The following is a 20,442-nucleotide window of genomic DNA, read 5'->3' as shown; positions in this document are numbered from 1 at the left end:
TGTTGAGTTTGGCTGAGCGGGAAGATCTAGGAAGAGTCTTAGTGATTCCAAAATTTTACTCTGACATGCACTGTCAAGGTGTGTGCCTTTCCAAATCATGTCCAACCAATTTAATTTACCACAGGTGGACTCCAATCAATTTGTAGAAACATCAAGGATGATCAATGGAAACAGGATACACCTAAGCTCAATTTTGAGTCTCATAGCAAAGTGTCTGAATACTTATGTAAATGTTTATAAATTTGCTAAAATTTCTAAAAACACGTTTTCGCTTTGCCATTATGGGGTATTGTGTATAGACTGATGATAATATTTAATCAATTTTAGAATAAGGCTGTGACGTAGCAAAATGTGGATAAAGTCAAAGGATCTGAACTCTTTCCAACTGAACTAAGTAATACAAAAAAATGGACAGCAGTATGACAGGCCATACTTACTGCGGTCAATTACAGGCATCGAGTATAGCTAATGTCTTTGCACCTGTAACAATGTCAATCTACTTCCCTCTGTCCCACCTATACACAATGGTGTAAGTACATAAAAACTATGGTGAAGAAACAGCCCTCTAAGTAAAACAAAAACTCTGGACCGAATCCACAGAATGCTTAAAAAAATTAGAAGTAATCTACCAAAGTAATGACTTCAGATTAGAAAATAGCTTAAATGTTTTGCCGATGTTAATAATCAAATAAAAAAAGGGCGAGCAAGTCAAACAGTGGATATGAAGGACAGTTGGGGTAATCTGACAAACTGAAACTCAGCACTACATTATTGAATTTGGGAGGTTGGTGCGATCCAGGAGGCAAGCAACAGCGCGCGAGACAACCAGTAAGTTTCTCTCTAGAGGACGAGGCAGTTTCTCTCTTTACACTAAGGCCACATTTAAATAGTCATTCTGAATGAGGACCATAACTTCTCTCCCGTGTTCACAGATCTTTGTAGGAGTCCCTTTGAGGAAAACAAAGTTTCTAAGTGGAAGAGCCTGGTGGTTCTCTTCTGCAGTGCTGGCGTTTGCCCCACTCACCACCAATAAGAGCAAAGTCCCCGCTCAACATGGTCACCACAGCCATGCAACCAAGATAGTCTCCACTCGTGTGCCCAAACCATAACGCACCCCAACAATTACAAACCATGTGCAGTTTGGGTTATAACGATCTCGCAAAAAAAAATATATCCATTCTCAACAGTCCATTTAATCTTGCCCAATTTTGTGTCTTCTTTGATCCTCTGTGGCTTTATCAAAGAAAGTTGAAGTCCAGAGAGAAGTTGTACCATACCACTGCTGCTCTGAATACAATCCACAAAAGACAACCCACGAAAAACAAGTTGCCTTTGCTGTTGTTGCTGCAGTGTCATTCATATGGGTGGATCATATAGATTTGATATTTGTTTCAGTTGATCCCCGTTGCCACAACCCTTTTGGATGTAGTCTTTCAGTTTTGCCAACCAGGTGCTTTGTGTATGTACTGTATATACACATGAATGTATTGACATTGTGGGAGTGTCTGTAGATGTAAAGTGTGTGTGTGTGTTAGTGTATATGGTTGACTGTGTGAGGTGTTTGTATGTATACTGTATGTATTGTACTGTGGTACGTGAGAAGGAGAGGTCCAGTGTGATGGTGGCAGCAACACCAGTGTTTGTTGTCAGGACTGTGCTGTAGTTAGGTACACTGCTGTAGCTCAGCTCCCTCTGGCAGCTGGGTAAGACCACGCTGGCTGTGCAGGCCACTACTTGTCTCCCAGGATAGCGTACTGGTTACCAAGCTCCAACTGCTGCAGGGAAGCGCCACTGCCTCCCTCCTCTCGGCCACGGGTTTTGTGCTTCACAACCTCAAAGGTCTTCTCCATCTCTCTGTCCCTGAAACCCAAGCATTGGACATATTAAACAAAGTTTCTACACTGTGTCTAAAGGAATCCACATACATTAGTTTGGTTTGCTCCTAGCAGAACTCAGCTAGGCGAAACGACATCTGCTTGTATACCCCTTAAAGACAACCACATGAAAAACAAGAAAATAATATTACGGTTGTTTGACCCTCGAGCCACCGAAGCAACAACCAGAAACACTTCCTCAAAATTGTCAGAATTAATCCAAGATAAAATCAAGAAATGTGTCATTAAGTTAGATGTTTTGGCCAAGGAAGTCTTAGTCACACAATTTTACATTTAGCTAAGATGTTTGGTGCAGTCAACAACGTTGCATGAAAATTAGTCGTCTCTCGCTGAGAGACTACACTTCATGTTCCCACTCATACTTAGAGTAGTACTGATAACCAGTCACCAACGAAGGGGCGTTGACTTCGGCTATTGAACTTTGTTCAAGACAAATGTTGAGCGCACTACGGTTGACCCCAGTTAGTCAACTGGTTGATTGTTTGGTTGTTAGGCTGTTTGTCAACGGAGATTGTTTTAGTCAATCAGTAACATTCAGAAAGTATTCAAACCCCTTGACTTTTTCCCACAATTTGCTACGTTACAGCCTTATTCTAAAATGGATTAAATTGGTTTCCCCCCTGATCAATCTACACAAAATACCCCAAAATGACAAAGCAAAAACTGGCTTTTAGAAATATTTGCAAATGTATTAAGAAAAGGAAAACTGAAACATGTACATACTTTGTTAAAGCACCGTTGGCAGCGATTATAGGCTTGAGTCTTTGGTACAAGCTTGGCACACCTGTATTTGGAGAGTTTCTCCCAGTCTTCTCTGCAGATCCTCTCAAGCTCTGTCAGATTGTTTTCCAGAAATATCCAGAAAGTACATTGAGTTCTTGGTCACATCCCTGACCAAGGCCCTTCTCCCCCGACTGCTCAGTTTTTGCCGTGAGGCCAGCTCTAAGAGTCTTTGTGGTTCCAAACTTATTCCATTTATGGAGGCCACTGTGTTCTTGGGGATCTTCAATGCGGTAGAAATGTTTTGGTACCCTTCCCCAGATGTGCCTTCAACACAATCCTGTCTCAGAGCTCTACAGACAATTCCTTCAACCGCACGGCTTGGTTTTTGCTCTGACATGCACTGTCTGTGGGACCTTACAGTTGAAGTCATAAATTACATTTAATCTCAGTAAAAAATCCCTGTCTGGGCCCTCCCGGGTGGGGCAGTGGTTAAGGGCGCTGTACAGCAGCGCCAGCTGTGCCATCAGAGTCCCTGGGTTCGCGACCAGGCTCTGTCCTAACCGGCCGCGACCGGGAGGTCCGTGGGGCGACGCACAATTGGGCTAGCGTCGCCCGGGTTAGGGAGGGCTTGGTCGGTAGGGGTGTCCTTGTCTCATCGCGCACCAGCGACTCCTGTGGCGGGCTGGGCGCAGTGTACGCTAGCCAAGGTGGCCAGGTGCACGGTGTTTCCTCTGGCGCATTGGTGCGGCTGGCTTCCGGGTTGGATGCGCACTGTGTTAAGAAGCAGTGCGGCTTGGTTGGGTTGTGTATCGGAGGACGCATGACTTTCAACCTTTGTCTCTCCCGAGCCCGTACGGGAGTTGTAGCAATGAGACAAGATAGTAGCTACTGCAACAATTGGATACCACGAAATTGGGGAGAAAAAGGGCTAAAATTCACAAAAAAATCATGTCATCATGGGATCACAACTTTTTTAAAGAATGCAAACTGTCAGAATAATAGTAGAGAGAATGACTTATTTCAACTTTTATTTTTTCATCACATTCCCAGTGGGTCAGAAGTTTACATACACTCAATTAGTATTTGGTAGCATTGCCTTTAAATTGTTTAACTTGTCAAACGTTTCAGGTAGCCCTTCCACAAGCTTCAAACAATAAGTTGGGTGAATTTTGGCCCATTCCTCCTGACAGAGCTAGTGTAACTGAGTCAGGTTTGTAGGCCTCCTTGCTTGCACATGCTTTTTCAGGTCTGCCCAGAAATGTTCTATAGGATTGAGGTCAGGGCTTTGTGGCTTTACCCTTGCTGAGCGGCATTTCAGGTTATGTTGTTATAGAACTCGTTTTACTGTGGCTATAGATATTTTTGCACCCGTTTCCCCCAGCATCTTCACAAGGTCTTCTGCTGTGTTCTAGGATTGATTTTCACTTTTCGCACCAAGGTACGTTCATCTCTAGGAGACAGAACGTGTCTCCTTCCTGAGCGGTATGATAGCTGTGTGGTTCCATGGTGTTTACACTTGCGTACTATTGTTTGTACAGATGAACGTGGTAGCTTCAGGCGTTTAGAAATTGCTCCCAAGGATGAACCAGACTTGTGGAGGTCTACAATTCTTTTCTGAGGTCTTGGCTGATTTCTTTAGATTTTCCCATGATGTCAAGCAAAGAGGCACTGAGTTTGAAGGTAGGCCTTGAAATACATCCACAGGTACACCTCCAATTGACTCAAATTATGTCAATTAGCCTATCAGAAGATCCTAAAGCCATGACATCATTTTCTGTCATTTCCAAAAGCTGTTTAAAGGCACAGTCAACTTAGTGTATGTAAACTTCTGACCCACTGGAATTGTGAAAGTGAATTTATACATCATACACAAAGTAGATGTCCTAACCAACTTACCAAAACTATAGTTAATTTGTGGAGTGGTTGAAAAACAAGTTAATGACTCCAACCTAAGTGTATGTAAACTTCCAACTTCAACTGTTTCTAGACAGGTGTGTGCCTTTCCAAATCATGTCCAATTAATTGAATTTACCACAGGTGGACTCCAATCAAGTTGTTGAAACATCTCAAGGATGATCAATGGAAACAGGATGCATTTGAGCTCAATTTCAAGTCATAGCAAAGGTTCTGAATACTAAAGTATAAGGCATTTGTGTATTTATTTATTCTAAAAACCTTTCTTCACTTTGTCATTATGAGGTACTGTGTGTAGATTGAGGAAAAACATGAATTTAATTCATTTTTAGAATAAGTCTACAATGTAACAAAATGTGGAAATGGTCAAGGGGTCTGAATTAGAGATCGACCGATTATGATTTTTTAATGCCGATACCGATTATTGGGTGAGCAAAAAAGCTGATACCGATTAAATCGACCGATTTTTATCTGTAATAATGACAATACTAAATGAAAACTTATTTTAACTTAATATATGAATAAAATCAATTTAGCCTCAAATAAATAACGAAACATGTTCAATTTGGTTTAAATAAATGCAAAAACAAAGTGTTAGAGAAGTAAAAGTGCAATATGTGCCATGTAAGAAAGCTAACGTTTCAGTTCCTTGCTCAGAACATATGAAAGCTGGTGGTTAACATGAGTCTTCAATATTCCCAGGTAAGACTTTAGGTTATAGTTATTATAGGACTATTTCCCTCTAAACCATTTGTATTTCATATACCTTTGACTATTGGATGTTCTTATAGGCACTTTAGTATTGCCAGTAACAGTATAGCTTCCGCTCCTCCCTGGGCTCGAACCAGCATCAACAGCTAAGCAGCGTTACCCATGCAGAGCCATTCCAATTAGTCTGTCGACCTCTACTTTGAAAACGAGTCGAATGCATTGTACACACACCCCTCATTGAACTAATCCATTGTGGAGACTAAAAGCTAATTTATGCGTGATCTGAAAATGTGGTTGGAGACTCCATTTGGAGGGTGCGAAGCAATTGCGGAGCCTCCAGAGGCATGCAGATGCCAAATACAGCTCTGTACTGCATTCCCATGCACCTCCCAAATGTTGTAACAATGCAGAGGGCTCTGTACAGCTCTGCATTTACATGATTGGTTGACGGTAGGTGGGGGCGGTACATCATGTAGGAAACAAACTCACTTCCTTGACAACCGCTCTGCACTTCTCCACGAAGCGCAAGTATGAGAAAGTAGGGAAAAATGTCATTCTGACCCAGTGGAAAAGTAGTAAAATAGGCCTACCTGATTACTACTTATTAGTGCTAGACTTGGACTGAAATAGGTTCCGGTACTTATTTTGGTATCTGGTACTGTTCATATTTAGGTGCAGGAGCTCCACAATACTTTGAGCTAATATTCTATAAAATTAACAGGAGCTCAAGCAGTAGAAAATTTGAGGTGCCATTACTCAGCTCGAGTGAGCACCTTTATCCCATGCGTAAATGTTCTACTGCTGCATCTGTCCTGAGCTCTCTGGCGGAGGAAACTGAGGGCAGGCCGGACCCAAGTTAATACAATGTTTCAAGTTCGTTGCAGACAGGCCATGTGTATCTAATGTGATTTATAGGATTTTTATCAGGATATTTTCTACCTGCAGGCTGCAATGTTTTTAATTTGTTGGCTTTATGTAGGCTATTTTCACATAGTTGACAATAGGTGTTAAGTTTTAGGTTTGTATCTTTTATATTTGGATTAAGCACATGAATGATTTGAGATATGAAGTGGTTATTATAAATTAAATGAAACTGTTTCACATAACTGCCACGCAGGTAAGATAAATTGGCATTCCACATTAGAAAGGTAGCCGACTCCTCACGTAGTGTAGCCTATTACCAGGAACTTCAGGAGAGTAATGGCCAGCAGGAGTGAGAGGAGAAAGGTTTCTCTCTTCTGGATATATAGGTCTCTGGCGCCCTCTTGAGGCTGTCTTATTTCATCAAACCGTAATCTTAAAAAGCGTCAGACAAGCTCAATGCATACAGTTGATTTTATTAAAACAGACAGATCCTGTGGAAAAACACACTTTTAAACAAATCCATAACAGACTACCTTCGGTCAACCAAGATTTGTTTAGTTGGGGACAGCCCTAGTTTGCGCGAACAGCTGAAAAAACATGCCGGACAGCAAAATGAACAAAAACATCACAAAACTGTCATAATACATGCGCAAACTTTTTGCCTGGGAAGCATGCAACAGGCATAAGATGAGTGATATCTGAAGTTGAGGTTCACTCACCTGCGTGTCTCCACATGTTTGGAGCCGGCCATGAGTGAGGGGAACTGTGTGTCGCTGAAGATCTCAGGGGGCCCCTGGTTGGGGCCACGCTTTGTGGTAGTCAGTCGGGCCCCTGGGGGGCGGTACACCCCAGAAGGCTTGGACTCAGGCACCTCTTCCACCTCTGTAGAGACAAAAGCAGAGATGAAGCAAACCAGTCAGTGAAAACAAAGGGCAAGCCTAATCATTAGTAATTGCCAAAATATCTATTGGAGTAACCCACATACATGTACACATGCATACACACTACAATAAGACAATGTGGAAGTGATACATAGAGTGGAGAGAAGTATACTCACCAACAGGGGCAGCGGCTGGGGGCGGGGCACCAGATTTGTTCCAGGGTCCAGACATTTTGTCTCCACTGACCAGGATGATCTCTCCATCCTCACCGACCTCCTCCTCATACTCCTCTTCCTCCTTCTCGTCACTGCCACAATCGCCAGAGAAAACACAATCAACAAAAAAAATGTGCCACTAGTACAGATGTTTAACATGTCATTAGGGTAGTGCCTACTGAATGAATGTTACCCTGTCCCCCCTTATGTTCAGTTTTACCTTATCTGCAGAGCCTGCAGTCTGAGTCCACTGTAGTCCACCTCCTTTGCCTCAAACTCCTTCCACTCCTCGTCCTCCTGCAGACAGAGCACACAGTTTATCAGTTACACCCCCCACTAACTGGCGGTTTAGCAATCCACGGCTTCGTAGTTCATACATTTGCTTGTCATCATGTCAACCTCAATTTATCATGTAAAATTTGACCATGCAAAGGAACTTCTGTCAAGGGGCCAAATAACTAGAAACTAGGATCTGGATACAGGCCACACCCTGACTTGGGACGGTCATCACAACATGTCACACTGCCTCTGGAATAAGTGTCACAAGCTCTGTACAGAATCACACCAGGGTGACACCCTGATATTAATTAGCTAAGGTATCCCAGAGGGGACAGTTAACGTTAGACCTGCACTATCGGCTGCCTAGGCTTGTTGTGCGGTTATCAGAATCATAATAAAAATGTGCATTTGGTAACAAGCTAACGTTATCTGCTGCAAATGTTACTAACATCACCAGTAAGTTATGCTCTCAGTGCATTTCCCGCACAAATGTTCTGAGTCTAACCGCTGCAGTCCCCATTGCTCAGGCTAACCATCTGTAAATTCTGAGAAGATTAGAGGCCTAAGCATCTACTATTGCGAATCGTGCAAACTAGCTTGCAACATTACTAATCTTCCAAATGGATAAAGTTAAGTCAGTTAACGTAGTTACCTAGCTGATTAACGTTGACCAATCGAGAGAGTTGACACTGTCGCGGCCTAAAATTATCGAGACATGTCTGCTCACCGTCTGGAATAAGTGTTGAGTTTGCTGGCTTATCTAGCAGCGCTCTAAATGATTGGATTGCTGTTTGAGGAACTAGTTAATTAGTTAGTAAGGTAGCTAACCTTAAATATGCATCTCCAGAAGTCGTGTGTTAGGCCAGTATAATAACTAGCCAGCCATGGTTTATTACTAAACAGCCACGAGTCCTCACTGTTAGCAGGCAAACTAGCTAGCTAGTTAGCAACAGATTGATTTGGCTAGTAGCAGCAGTATGTGCCAACCGTGACTGGCGTGGGGCTAGCCAACGTTACCTTCTCCGGCTGCGCATCTTGATTTTCATTTTTCGTGCCGGACTTCTCCTTTTCCTTCTTGTTCTTTTTCAATACAATTGGTGTGGGCCCAGATGGTGCTTCCTTTCCCTTGCCTCCCTTTTCTTTCTTCTTTTTTTTATCCCTCTTGGCAAAGAAATCATCCAGGCTCTTCTCCGGCGCAGCACCACCAGTCTCTACATCCGCCATTTTCTTTCAGAAATGAATGCTAAGCAATGACAAATGTCAAAACGTCTCTTTAAATCAGTTGATAGGGAGGGTTTAAATTCCTATTCGAGCAGAGCAATCAACAACTCCCGTTCTATCGTGAGCAAGAACATGTACCTACTGTCTGACTGCCTGTCTTTCAATGTGCCACATTATTGTAGGGGTGTGCGGCTCGCTCACTGCTATTTGACAGGCGAACCGGATGTGCAGCCAATACCCTCCAAAATGCCCCGGATTAACATGAAGAGAAACATAATGGACATGCTGAAGAACCAATTATATTGCATGTCTTTTTTTGACCACCCTATCATATTAGCCCGGTAATAATCTGGTACCACACCATGAGGTCTACTGTAGTCGTCTTCACGCATACATTTATTGTGTTGATCATTGACTAGTTGATCATGAAACAATAGAGAACCACTTACAAATACATATTTAATGTATTTATGAGTTTACTTGTTTTTTCAAAGCCAGCATTCCAAGTATTTACAGTACAGGCACTGTGGTAGTCTACACTCTGGATGTAACCTTAGATGAAAACGTAGGTATTTCTGCTCCCCATTCAATGACAGTTCACACTTAAAAATATGTATATTGTGTGTTACTGGTTTCCACTAAAGGAACACGTGTGGGATGCCACTGTATGAAACTATGGGCTTAGCATGGGACTGGGCTGCCCATAAAGCAGTTAATTATGCCTACTATTGGGCCGGGGCACACCAGCGTATGTTGTGTGTTGAGGACCTACACGGTCACCTCACACATAGATTATGGATATACTGACAAGACACTGTACATATCTCTCCGCCCTAACAAAGGGATGCTGTCAAAAAGTGACTGAATTCAAGTGGATTTACCCTAAAGTACATTTGGTGACACCATAATGATGACAAAAAGTTGTCAATTTTTTTTCTCCTGCTAATTATTTGCCTATGTTAGGAATGCCATCATATTTACATGCCACTATAGTGTTAATTTAGACTGAATAATCATTAACCCTTGTTAAGAATGACTAGACACCGCTCAAGTTTTTGGAGCCACTATGGCTGAGAAGTCAATAGAATACTCATAATGGTATGACACGAGACAGAGATGCAACCCATGTATTCAAAAATGCATTAGAATGAGGAAAATGACCTTGCTCTCCTAAGTGTTAAACCTCTACTAGGCTATCCTTTCTCAATGTAACATCCACCAACATAATATAAATATTATGGTTAAGTGTTTAAGATGATCATGTTACCATGTATTTAAAAATAAAAAAAATAAAAAGAAGAACTACAATCCATGGATGTCAGGTGATGAAAAGGCTTGGAATAAAGGTTGAAATCCTGGCTTGTCACATCATCATGCAAACAGGTGGTATGAACAGGTGGTTCAGAATACACATTGAAATCTGAGTTATATAATCACAACCTCCATTTACAAATTCAGCAGGAACACAGAACTTAACCATAATGAATTTGTTTATAATTGCAGTACTTTACTGTCCGTTTGACCATATCACTTAATTCTATCACGTGTGCAATGAGGTAAGAGGGGGAAAAAACAGCCTTTTTTGTCATACAAACTTCTTTGTTGTTGTAATACCCAAATCCACAGGCGGCCAGTGTCACCTTAATTGAGGAGGACTGCTAAAAAAATGGGTTCCATGTGTTTGATGCCATTCCATTTCATTCACTCTATTCTAGACATTATTCTGAGCCATCCTCACCACAGGAGCCTCCTGTGTGGCCAAAAGACTTGTCATAGCTTTAATTCATATGGTTTGAATACATTAAATGGCATGAGCCTATGTATGAGTTAGCATAGCTAATATGAGAAAATGTTAAATAAATATATTTAACATTTTAGCACCTATGAGGAGTTTTCGCAAGGAAGTGGCCCCATCCTTCTCCCTGTTACAGTTGAAGTCAGAAGTTTACATACGCTCAGATTGGAGTCATTAAAACTAGTTTTTCAACTACTCCACAAATTTATTGTTAACAAACTACAGTTTTGGCAAGTCAGTTAGGACATCTACTTTGTGCATGACACAAGTAACTTTTCCAACAATTGTTTACAGATTATTTCACTTATTTCACTGTATCACAATTCTAGTGGGGCATAAGTTTACATGCATTAAGTTGACTGTGCCTTTAAACAGCTTGGAAAATTCCAGAAAATAATGTCATGGCTTTAGAAGCTTCTGATAGGCTAATTGACATAATTTGAGTAAATTGGAAGTGTACCTGTGGATGTATTTTAAGGCCTACCTTCAAACTCAGTGCCTCTTTGCTTAACATCATGGGAAAATCCAAATAAATCAGCCAAGACCTCAGAAAAAAAATTGTAGACCTCCACAAGTCTGGTTCATGTTTGGGAGCAATTTCCAATTGCCTGAAGGTACCACGTTCATCTGCACAAACAAGAGTACGCAAGTATAAACCCCATGGGACCACACAGCCGTCATACTGTTCAGGAAGGAGATGTGTTCTGTCTCCTAGAGATGAATGTACTTTGGTGTGAAAAGTGAAAATAAAATTCCAGAACAACAGCAAAGGACCTTGTGAAGATTCTGGAGGAAACAGGTACAAAAGTATCTATATCCACAGTAAAACGAGTCCTATATCGACATAACCTGAAAGGCCACTCAGCAAGGAAGAAGCCACTGCTACAAAAACCGCCATAAAAAAGCCAGACTACTGTTTGCAACTACACATCGGGACCGTAGATCGTACTTTTTGAAGAAATGTCCTCTGGTCTGATGAAACAAAAATAGAACTGTTTGGCCATAAAGACCATTGTTATGTTTGGAGGAAAAAGGGGGATGCTTGCAAGCCAAAGAACACCATCCCAGCGTGAAGCACGGGTGTGGCAGCATCATGTTGTGGGGGTGCTTTGCTGCAGGAGGGACTGGTGCACTTCACAAAATAGATGGCATCATGATGGAGGAAAGTTTATGTGGATATCTTGACGCAACATCTCAAGACATCAGTTAGCGCTTGGTCGCAAATGGGTCTTCCAAATTGACAATGACCCCAAGCATACTTCCAAAGTTGTGGCAAAATGGCTTCAAAACTATCGAATAGGTTTTAAATGCAATGGAAACACATGGAACTTTAGATTTCTATTCCGTACATGAAAACTTAAGCGAAAAGGTATATTTTGTGTGCCCTAGTCATCATGCACGGATTTTTATCCACAACAATTCAGTTTGGTGGAAACACACCACTGGTGGGAAAATCCGCATATTTTCTTTATGCGTATTTTAGAATATTTGCATGAAAATCTGTCACTGATTGGATGGAAATGTATACATTGTAACGGCTCTCTTTCTCTGCACTCTTCTGAATAGGAATTTAGAAAGTACATTGAAACTCATTTTTGGCACAGAAACTATACACTCTGTGGCGTACAGCAGGTTATCCACCAGGGGGAGACTCATCAAGGCCTGGTGACAGATGGAGTCTATATCACGAGGTGATGGCTCCCTCTGCTGAATGTGCCAGGTGTCGACGGGCTCTCCAGCCAGGACTAATTGGGGTTGATTGTGGTTTGTGAGTAATCTAGGGACTGATTGCTCACCAGCTGGACGAGTCCCATAAAGCTGCCAGAAGGGCAGGTTACTCCAGTCTAGTCGTGCTCAGTACCAGAGATAATGGAGGGAGCTTGGTTTTGTTCTCCACAGGACACATCAAGACACCGGAGCCTAGAAGACGGTATCCCGGAGGATGTGTCCTGGAAGAGACCTATTATTTTCTCTGCCGGGGCGGCATCGTAGCCTAGTGGTTAGAGTGTTGGACTAGTAACCGGAAGGTTGCAAGTTCAAACCCCCGAGCTGACAAGGTACAAATCTGTCGTTCTGCCCCTGAACAGGCAGTTAACCCACTGTTCCTAGGCCGTCATTGAAATGTGTTCTTAACTGACTTGCCTGGTTAAATAAAGGTTAAAATAAGCACCCTTTAAACCGAGCTAATAAAATTCTGTCTGTGTCTATTCTCTACAAACGTCTTGACCAAACCTCCTGGTCTGCGACAAGTGGTGGAAAATGCGTGGCATTCTGTTAACGTGGTTAGATCACGGTTGACATTTACGCGGCATCAGCATGGAGGAGTTGATAGTTCAGTTCGTCTGGGCCCAAAAGCACAACAGGCAGTTCAGGAAAGAACACTGGAGGAACAGCGGCTACAAAATGCCCGCCTCGTTGAGGAAATCCGGAATCTACAAGGAGGAGTGCCTACTGAATCGCATCCAAACGAGTTCATGTCTCACCTAATGAAAGATCTGGAGGAGATCACTCAAACAAATGCTATGGAAGGTCATTGAGCAGGACGGGAGAACTGGGACCAGCTACTACCAACCTAATGTTCTCTGTCCGACAAGTGCCCCTGTCATTCACCGGGTTTTCCCCTTTCGAGCTCCTCTGTGGGAGGAGCTACTGGACCTCGCCAAGGAGGTGTGGGAAGCCCAGCCGACTCCCTTACGCATCATGGTAGAACACATGGAGATGATGAGTGAGAGGATGACAGCCATATGGCCAGCAGTAAGGGAGCGTATGGAAAAGTCCCAACTCACCCAAACCCAGGTCTACAATCGGGGAACCCAGCCCTGAGAATTTCAGGTGGGAGACAAGGTGCTGGTCTTAATCCCCACGGCAGAAAGTACATCCCTGACAACGTGGCACGGACCATACGAGGTGATAGAGAAGCTGGGATCTGTCAATTACCGCGTACGGCAGCTGGGGAGACAGATACCACAACAGATTTACCATGTGAACCTATTAAAGAGTTGGCACGAGAGGACAGCCTTGGCCATGTTATGGTCGGGACCCAGGACGCCAACGGTACCAGTGGTGGTCCTGAGCAAAGAGGACCTTGACACGGCCCAGAAGCAAAAGCTCTGAGAGCTCGTCGATTGGAACATTGCGATGTTCTCCCAGATGCCGGGCCACCACGTCCGCACCCGGCCCGGGGAAACGGTACAAAAGAGGACATATCTAATCCCCAAGGCCTGAAGGAAGGCTATGTTGAGGATGGGGATCAAATACAGAAGGTTAGCCACCAGGGTGAGACTCGCCGAGGCCTGATGACAGACAGGCCCCTACATCACGCGGTGCTGGCTCCCTCTGCTGTATGCGCCAGGTCTCGAGGGGCTCTCCGGCCAGGACTAATTGGGGCTGATTGTGGTTGGTGGGTAATCAAGGGGCTGATTGACCAAACCCCCTGGTCTGCCACAACTCTTAGAAAATAAGGTGCTATCTAGAACATAAAATGGTTCCTCGACTGTTGAATAACCAATTTTGGTTCCAGCTAGAACCCTTTTGGGTTCCATGACAAACTCTTTCCACAGGGGGTTCTACCTGGAACCAAAAGGGTTTCTCCTATTGGGACAGCTGAAGAACCCTTTTGGAGCCCTTTTTTCCAAGAGTGTACTTGTAGTGTACTTGATCTCTCAGTTTCATTAAAACAAATCTATTTTGTATTTATTGTGGATCCCCATTAGATGCTGCCAAGGCAGCAGCTACTCTTCCTGGGGTCCAGCAAAATTAAGGCAGTTTATAAAAATGTTAAACATTACAATACATTCACAGATTTCACAACACACTGTGTGCCCTCAGGCCATTACTCCACCACTACCACATATCTACAGTGGTAAATATATGTGTGTGTATAGTGCGTATGTTATCGTGTGTGTGTATGCATGTGTCTGTGCCTGTTTGTGTTGCTTCACAGTCTCGGCTGTTCCATAAGGTGTTTTTTTAATCAGTGTTTTAAATCTAATTTTACTACTTGCATCAGTTACTTGATGTGGAACAGAGTTCCATGTAGTCATGGCTCTATGTAGTACTGTGCACCTCCCATAGTCTTTTCTGGACTTGGGGACTGTGAGAGACCTCTTGTGGCATGTCTTGTGGGGTATACATGGGTGTCAGAACTGTGTGCCAGTAGTTTAGACAGACAGCTCGTTGCACTTAACATGCCAAGTAGTGATGAAGTCAATCTCTCCTCCACTTTCAGCCAGGAGAGATTGACATGCATATTATTAATATTAGCTCTCTGTGTACATGCAAGGGCCAGATGTGCTGCCCTGTTCTGAGCCAATCGCAATTTTCCTAAGTCCTTTTTTTTGTGGCACCTGACCACATTACTGAACAGTAGTCAAGGTGTGACAAAACTAGGGCCTGCCTTGTTGATAGTGTTGTTAAGAAGGCAGAGCAGCTCTTTATTATGGAAATACTTCTCCCCATCTTAGCTATTGTTGTATCAAAAATCTTTTGACCATGACAGTTTAGTCACCTCAACTTGCTTGTCACGCCTTGGTCATTGTATCTTGTGTTTTTGTTATATGTTTGGGTAGGCCAGGGTGTGACATGGGTTTATATGTTGTATTTCGTATTAGGGTTTGTATTAATTGGGAGTGTGTATTATTAGGGGTGTGTCTAGTTAGGCTTGGCTGCCTGAGGCGATTCCTAATTGGAGTCAGCTGATTCTAGTTGTCTCGGATTGGGAACCGTATTTAGGTAGCCTGAGTGCGCGTTGTATTTCGTGGGTGATTGTACCTGTCTTAGTGTTAGTCACTAGATAGGCTGTATTAGTTTCATTCGTTTGTTGTTTTCTTCTTCCGTTATTTCATGTACCGTATTAGCTTCATTAAAAGTCATGAGTAACCTACACGCTGCATTTCGGTCTGACTTTCTACAAACAACAGACTAAGATCATTACATTGCTCAATTACCACATTATTTATTACAAGATTTAGTTGAGGTTTAGGGTTTAGTGAATGTTTTGACCCAAATACAATACTTTTAGTTTTTGAAATGTTTAGGACTAACTTATTCCTTGCCACCCATTCTGAAAATAAATGCAGATCTTTAAGTGTTTCAGGGATTTCACTCCCTGAAGTAGATGACGTGTATAGTGTTGAGTCATCCGCATACATAAACACACTGGCTTTCCATTAAAGAACACCTATGTTCTGTTAGACAGGTAATTCTTTATCCACATTATAGCAGGAGGTGTAAAGCCATAACACATACGTTTTTCCAGCAGCAGACTTTGATCGATAATGTCAAAAGCTGCACTGAAGTCTAACAAGATAACCCCCACAATCATTTTAGCATCAATTTCTCTCAGCCAAATCAAATCACATTTTATCAGTCACATGTGCCGATTACAACAGGTGTAGACCTTAGTGAAATGCTTACTTACGAGCACCTAACCAACAATGCAGTTAAAAAAATACAGATAATAATAAGAAATAAAAGTAACAAGTCATTTAAGAGCAGCAGTAAAATAACAATAGCGAGACTATATACATATATACTCTGTACAGGTACAGAGTCGATGTGCGGTGGCACCGATTAGTTGAAGTAATATATACATGTAGGTAGAGTTATTAAAGTGACTATGCATAGATGATAACAGAGCGTAGCAGCGGTGTAAAGGGGGGGGGGGCATTGCAAGTAGTCTGGGTAGCCATTTGATTAGATGTTAGGGAGTTTTATGGCTTGGGGGTAGAAGCTGTTTTAGAAGCCTCTTGGACCTAGACTTGGTGCTTCGGTTCTGCTTGCTGTGCGGTAACAGAGTGAACAATCTATGACTAGGGTGGCTGGAGTCTTTGACCATTTTTAGGGCCTTCCTCTGACACCGCCTGGTATAGAGGTCCTGGATGGCAGGAAGCTTGGCCCCTGTGATGTACAGGGCCATTCGCACTACCCTCTGTAGTGCCTTGCGGTCAGAGGCCGAGTAGTTGCCATACCAGGCAGTGATGCAACCAGTCAGCAGGATGCTCTTGATGTTGCAGCTGTTAGAATCTTTTGAGGATCTGAGGACCCATGGCAAGTCTTTTCAGTCTCCTGACGGGAATAGGTTTTGCCTCTTCATAACTGTCTTGGTGTGCGTGGACCATATTAGTTTGTTGGTGATGTGGACACCAAAGAACTTGAAGCTCTCAACCTGCTCCACTGCAGCCCCGTCGATGAGAATGGGGGCGTGCTCTGTCCTTTTTTTCCTGTAGTCCACAATCATCTCCTCAGTCATTTGTTTAAGTGCTGTGTTTGGTGAGTGTGCTTCCTTAAAGTGTGCTGAAAGTCTGTTGTCAATTTGTTTACTGTGAAATAACGTTGTATCTGGTCAAACACTATTTTTTCCAGAAGTTTACTAAGGGTTGGTAACAGGCTGATTGGTTGGCTATTTGAGCCAGTAAAGGGGGCTTTACTATTCTTGGGTAGCGGAATAACTTCAGCTTCCCTCCAGGCCTTGAGGGCACACACTTTCTAGTAGGCTTACATTGAAGATGTGGCAATATCATCTGCTATTATCCTCAGTAAATTTACATCCAGATTGTCAGACCCCGGTGGCTTGTCACTGTTCATAGACAACAATAATTTCTTAACCTCTTCCACACTGACTTTACGGAATTCAGAAGTACAATTCTTGTCTTTCATAATTTGGTCCGATATACTTGGATGTGTAGTGCCAGCTTTTATTGCTGGCATGTCATCCCTAAGTCTGCTTATCTTGCCAATGAAAAAGTCATTAAAGTAGTTGGCAATATAAGTGGGCTTTGTGATGAATTAGCCATCTGATTCAAATGTCATTTAAGGTGCCACAAAGCTTTTTACTATCATTCTTTATATAACGTAACGTTGTTTCATAGTATAGTTTATTTGTATTTAGTTTAGTCACATGATTTCATAATTTGCAGTATGTTGACCAATCAGTTGGGCTGACAGACTTATTTGCCATACCTTCTGCCTCATCCCTCTCAACCATACAAATGTTCAATTCCTCATCAACCCAAGGGGATTTAACAGTTTTTACAGTCATTCTCTTAATGGGTGCGTGCTTATTAGTAACTGGAATAAGGAATTTCATAAATGTGTCAAGTGCAGCTTCTGGTTGCTCCTCATTACACACCACGGACCAGCAAATATGATTTACATCATCAACATATGAATCACTACAAAATGTGTATGACCTCTTATACACTATATTAGGCTCAGCCTTTGGAACTTTGGTTTTCCTAGATATTGTGATCACAACATCCTACAGATTTGGATACTGCTTCAAAGCCAAGTTCTGCTGCATTAGTAAAGATGTGATCAATACATGTTGATGATTTAATTCCTGTGCTGTTTTTAACTACCCTAGTAGGTTGACTGACAACCTGATCCTGTTTACAGTTTGAAGTTTTTTCCTGAGTGGGCAGCTTGATGATAGCCAGTCAATATTTAAATCACCCAGAAAATATACTTCTCTGTTGATATCACATACATTATCAAGCATTTCACACATATTATCCATATACTGACTGTTAGCACTTGGTGGTCTATAGCAGCTTCCCACCAGAATGGGCTTTAGGTGAGGCAGATGAACCTGTAGCCATATTACTTCAACAATATTTAACATGAGATCCTCTCTAAACTTTACAGGAATGTGGTTCCCGCCCCTGTTGCATTTCTGTCTTTTCTGTAGATGTTATAACCATGTATTGCTACCACTGTATCATCAAATGTTTTATCTGAGTTTCAGAGATAGTCAGAATATGAATGTCATCTGGTACAAGCAAGTTATTGACTTCATGGACCTTGTTTCTCAGGCTGCATATGTTAATGTGGGCTATTTTTAGCACTTTTCTTGATTGTTGATTGATTGTTTTAATGCTTTACTGGGAATGCCTCAATTTAAAAACAATTACAAGTGTATTTTGAATTAATGTACTATATTACAATTGAAGTACTCTTTTTAATAGTGTGCTTAAGTGTAATGACGGTGAACTCCAAAAGTATTGGGATAGTGACACACTTTTTGTTGTTTTGGCTCTGTACTCCAGAACTTTGAAATGATACAACAACTTTGAGGTTAAAGTGCAGACTGTCAGCTTTAATTTGAGGGTATTTCAATCCATATTGGGTTTTGAAATTGCAGCACTTTTTATGCATAGTCCCCCAGTTTTACAGGACTAAAAGTATATGGAGAGATGAACTTATGTGTGTTAAAGTAGTAAAAAGTATTTGGTCCCCAGTGTTGTAAAGTACTTAAGTATAGATACTTTAAAGTACTACTTACATATTGTAGTTTTTTTGGGTGTCGTGGAATTATCAGAATTTGTTGGTAACATTTGTAAGATGTTTAATATTCATCTAATGTGTGTAAGTTACTTCTCATAAGAATGTATTTTGTTGTACTATAGTGGTGGCCATTGGTAGTTATCTTTTCTATGTCAGGACTAAGTTGCCTGGGCCATATGAGAGGGGAGAGGTCAAAGTGTCATCATGTGTAAACATATCTTTTACTCCCTACCTTTCCGAGTGGGGAAAGGAGGATTTGCAGTGTGTGGAATCATTCTATGCTCCCTCTTTATTGACCTGTAGGGTCACTCTCCTTTCCGTGAGTTTGTCCAGGAGTTTGTGTTTAGAGTGGGTTGTATAAATGACAATTTAATATATGCCTGTTGATATGGAGGATTTGGTTTATGAAAGGAGACAAAGCTGAACGATGAGTTATGTCTATGCTGTCTGACTATGTGTGTCTTTGCTATTAAGGGAACTCAGTTGCATTGTAAGGGGACTCTCAGAAAATTCACTGGGGAGACACTGAATTTATCTGAGAGTCACAGGATTGTGATAAGAGCTCATATAATTAAAGATGGACTTTTATAACTATGACGTGTGTGTGTGTGGTTTGCTCCCATGATTTGGTAAATAGAGGAAATTTCCACGACATGGGTATCTGTACTTTACTATTTATATTTTTGACAACTTTTTCTTTCACTTCACTACATTCCTAAAGAAAATAATGTACCTTTTACTCCATACATTTTCCCTGACAACCTAAAAGTACTCGTTACATTTTGACAGGAAAATGGTCCAATTGACACACTTATCAAGAGAGCATCCCTGGTCATCCCTACTACCTCTTATCTGACAGACTCACTAAACACCCATACTTCGTTTGTAAATCATGTCTGAGTGTGCCCCTGGAAATCTGTAAATAAAAATTAATAAAGAAATGGTGCCGTTTGGATTGCTTAATATAAGGACTTTGAAATTATTTATACTTTTAATACTTAAGTATATTTTAAAAATTCCATTGACTTTTGATACCTAAGTATATTTAAAACCAAATACTTTTAGACTTTTACTCAAATAGTATTTTTACTGGGTGACTTTCACTTTTACTTGAGTAATTTTCTATTAAGGTATCTTTACTTTTACTCAAGTATGATAGTTGGATACTTTTCCCACCACTGTTGGTCCCATATTCATAGCATGTAATGAATACATCAAGCTTGTGACTCTATACATTTGTTGGATGCGTTTGCTATTTGTTTTGGTTGTGTCCAAATTGTTGTTATTGTAATGGTGAAAGGTTAGTATGTCTTGGGGATATGATATTTGTGCGTCTTGTAACTTTCTCACTCATCATTATTCACGATTCATTCAGGATTATCCGTAGTCATGGTAGCATTCACATGAATGTAAATGTGTTTAGAAACATTATTTCTGATTTACAATAAAAGTGACTCCAACATGTCACAATACATTATTTACCATTAATTTCTATTGTGCACAAATTAATCTGAAAGAACCAAAACAAATGCATACAACCTCATAGTCATTGCATCATTTCAAATCCAAAGTGCTGGAGTAGAGCCGAAACAAAACATTTATCACTGTCTCAATACTTTGAGCTCACTGAACTAAAACACTGAATAACAATTAATTTAAAG

General features: G+C 41.6%; 1 protein-coding gene across 2 annotated transcripts; it reads right to left on the bottom strand.

The window, feature by feature from the left end:
• Positions 1–238: 238 nt before the first annotated feature.
• LOC123991053 (protein CDV3 homolog) lies at positions 239–8,950 on the bottom strand. 2 transcript variants are annotated; one of them, XM_046292200.1, is made up of 5 exons: positions 8,500–8,948; positions 7,424–7,500; positions 7,165–7,295; positions 6,827–6,989; positions 239–1,860 (listed from the first exon to the last, which is right to left on the bottom strand). In XM_046292200.1, the coding sequence occupies exons 1-5, from the start codon at positions 8,704–8,706 to the stop codon at positions 1,731–1,733; spliced, it is 708 nt and encodes a 235-aa protein (XP_046148156.1). In that variant the 5' UTR covers positions 8,707–8,948; the 3' UTR covers positions 239–1,730. The 2 variants fall into 2 exon arrangements, with proteins under 2 accessions (XP_046148156.1, XP_046148157.1); XM_046292201.1 differs by lacking the exon at positions 239–1,860 and adding an exon at positions 6,561–6,694 and having other exon boundaries at positions 8,500–8,950.
• Positions 8,951–20,442: the final 11,492 nt, after the last annotated feature.

The sequence above is a fragment of the Oncorhynchus gorbuscha genome, linkage group LG12 (genome assembly GCF_021184085.1).
Source record: "Oncorhynchus gorbuscha isolate QuinsamMale2020 ecotype Even-year linkage group LG12, OgorEven_v1.0, whole genome shotgun sequence".
In the NCBI taxonomy this organism is placed as follows: domain Eukaryota; kingdom Metazoa; phylum Chordata; class Actinopteri; order Salmoniformes; family Salmonidae; genus Oncorhynchus; species Oncorhynchus gorbuscha.
This window is presented reverse-complemented; position numbering and strand designations above follow the sequence as displayed.

What these genes read in the sequence shown, in the direction of transcription:
- LOC123991053 (XM_046292200.1), bottom strand. Translation starts at nt 8,706, where the DNA reads ATGGCGGATGTAGAGACTGGTGGTGCTGCGCCGGAGAAGAGCCTGGAT. An exon ending in AAGATGCGCAGCCGGAGAAG is followed by an intron (nt 7,501 to 8,499) that starts GTAACGTTGGCT and finishes CTCTGTCTGCAG; the next exon opens with GAGGACGAGGAGTGGAAGGA. An exon ending in CCCAGCCGCTGCCCCTGTTG is followed by an intron (nt 6,990 to 7,164) that starts GTGAGTATACTT and finishes TTGTCTCTACAG; the next exon opens with AGGTGGAAGAGGTGCCTGAG.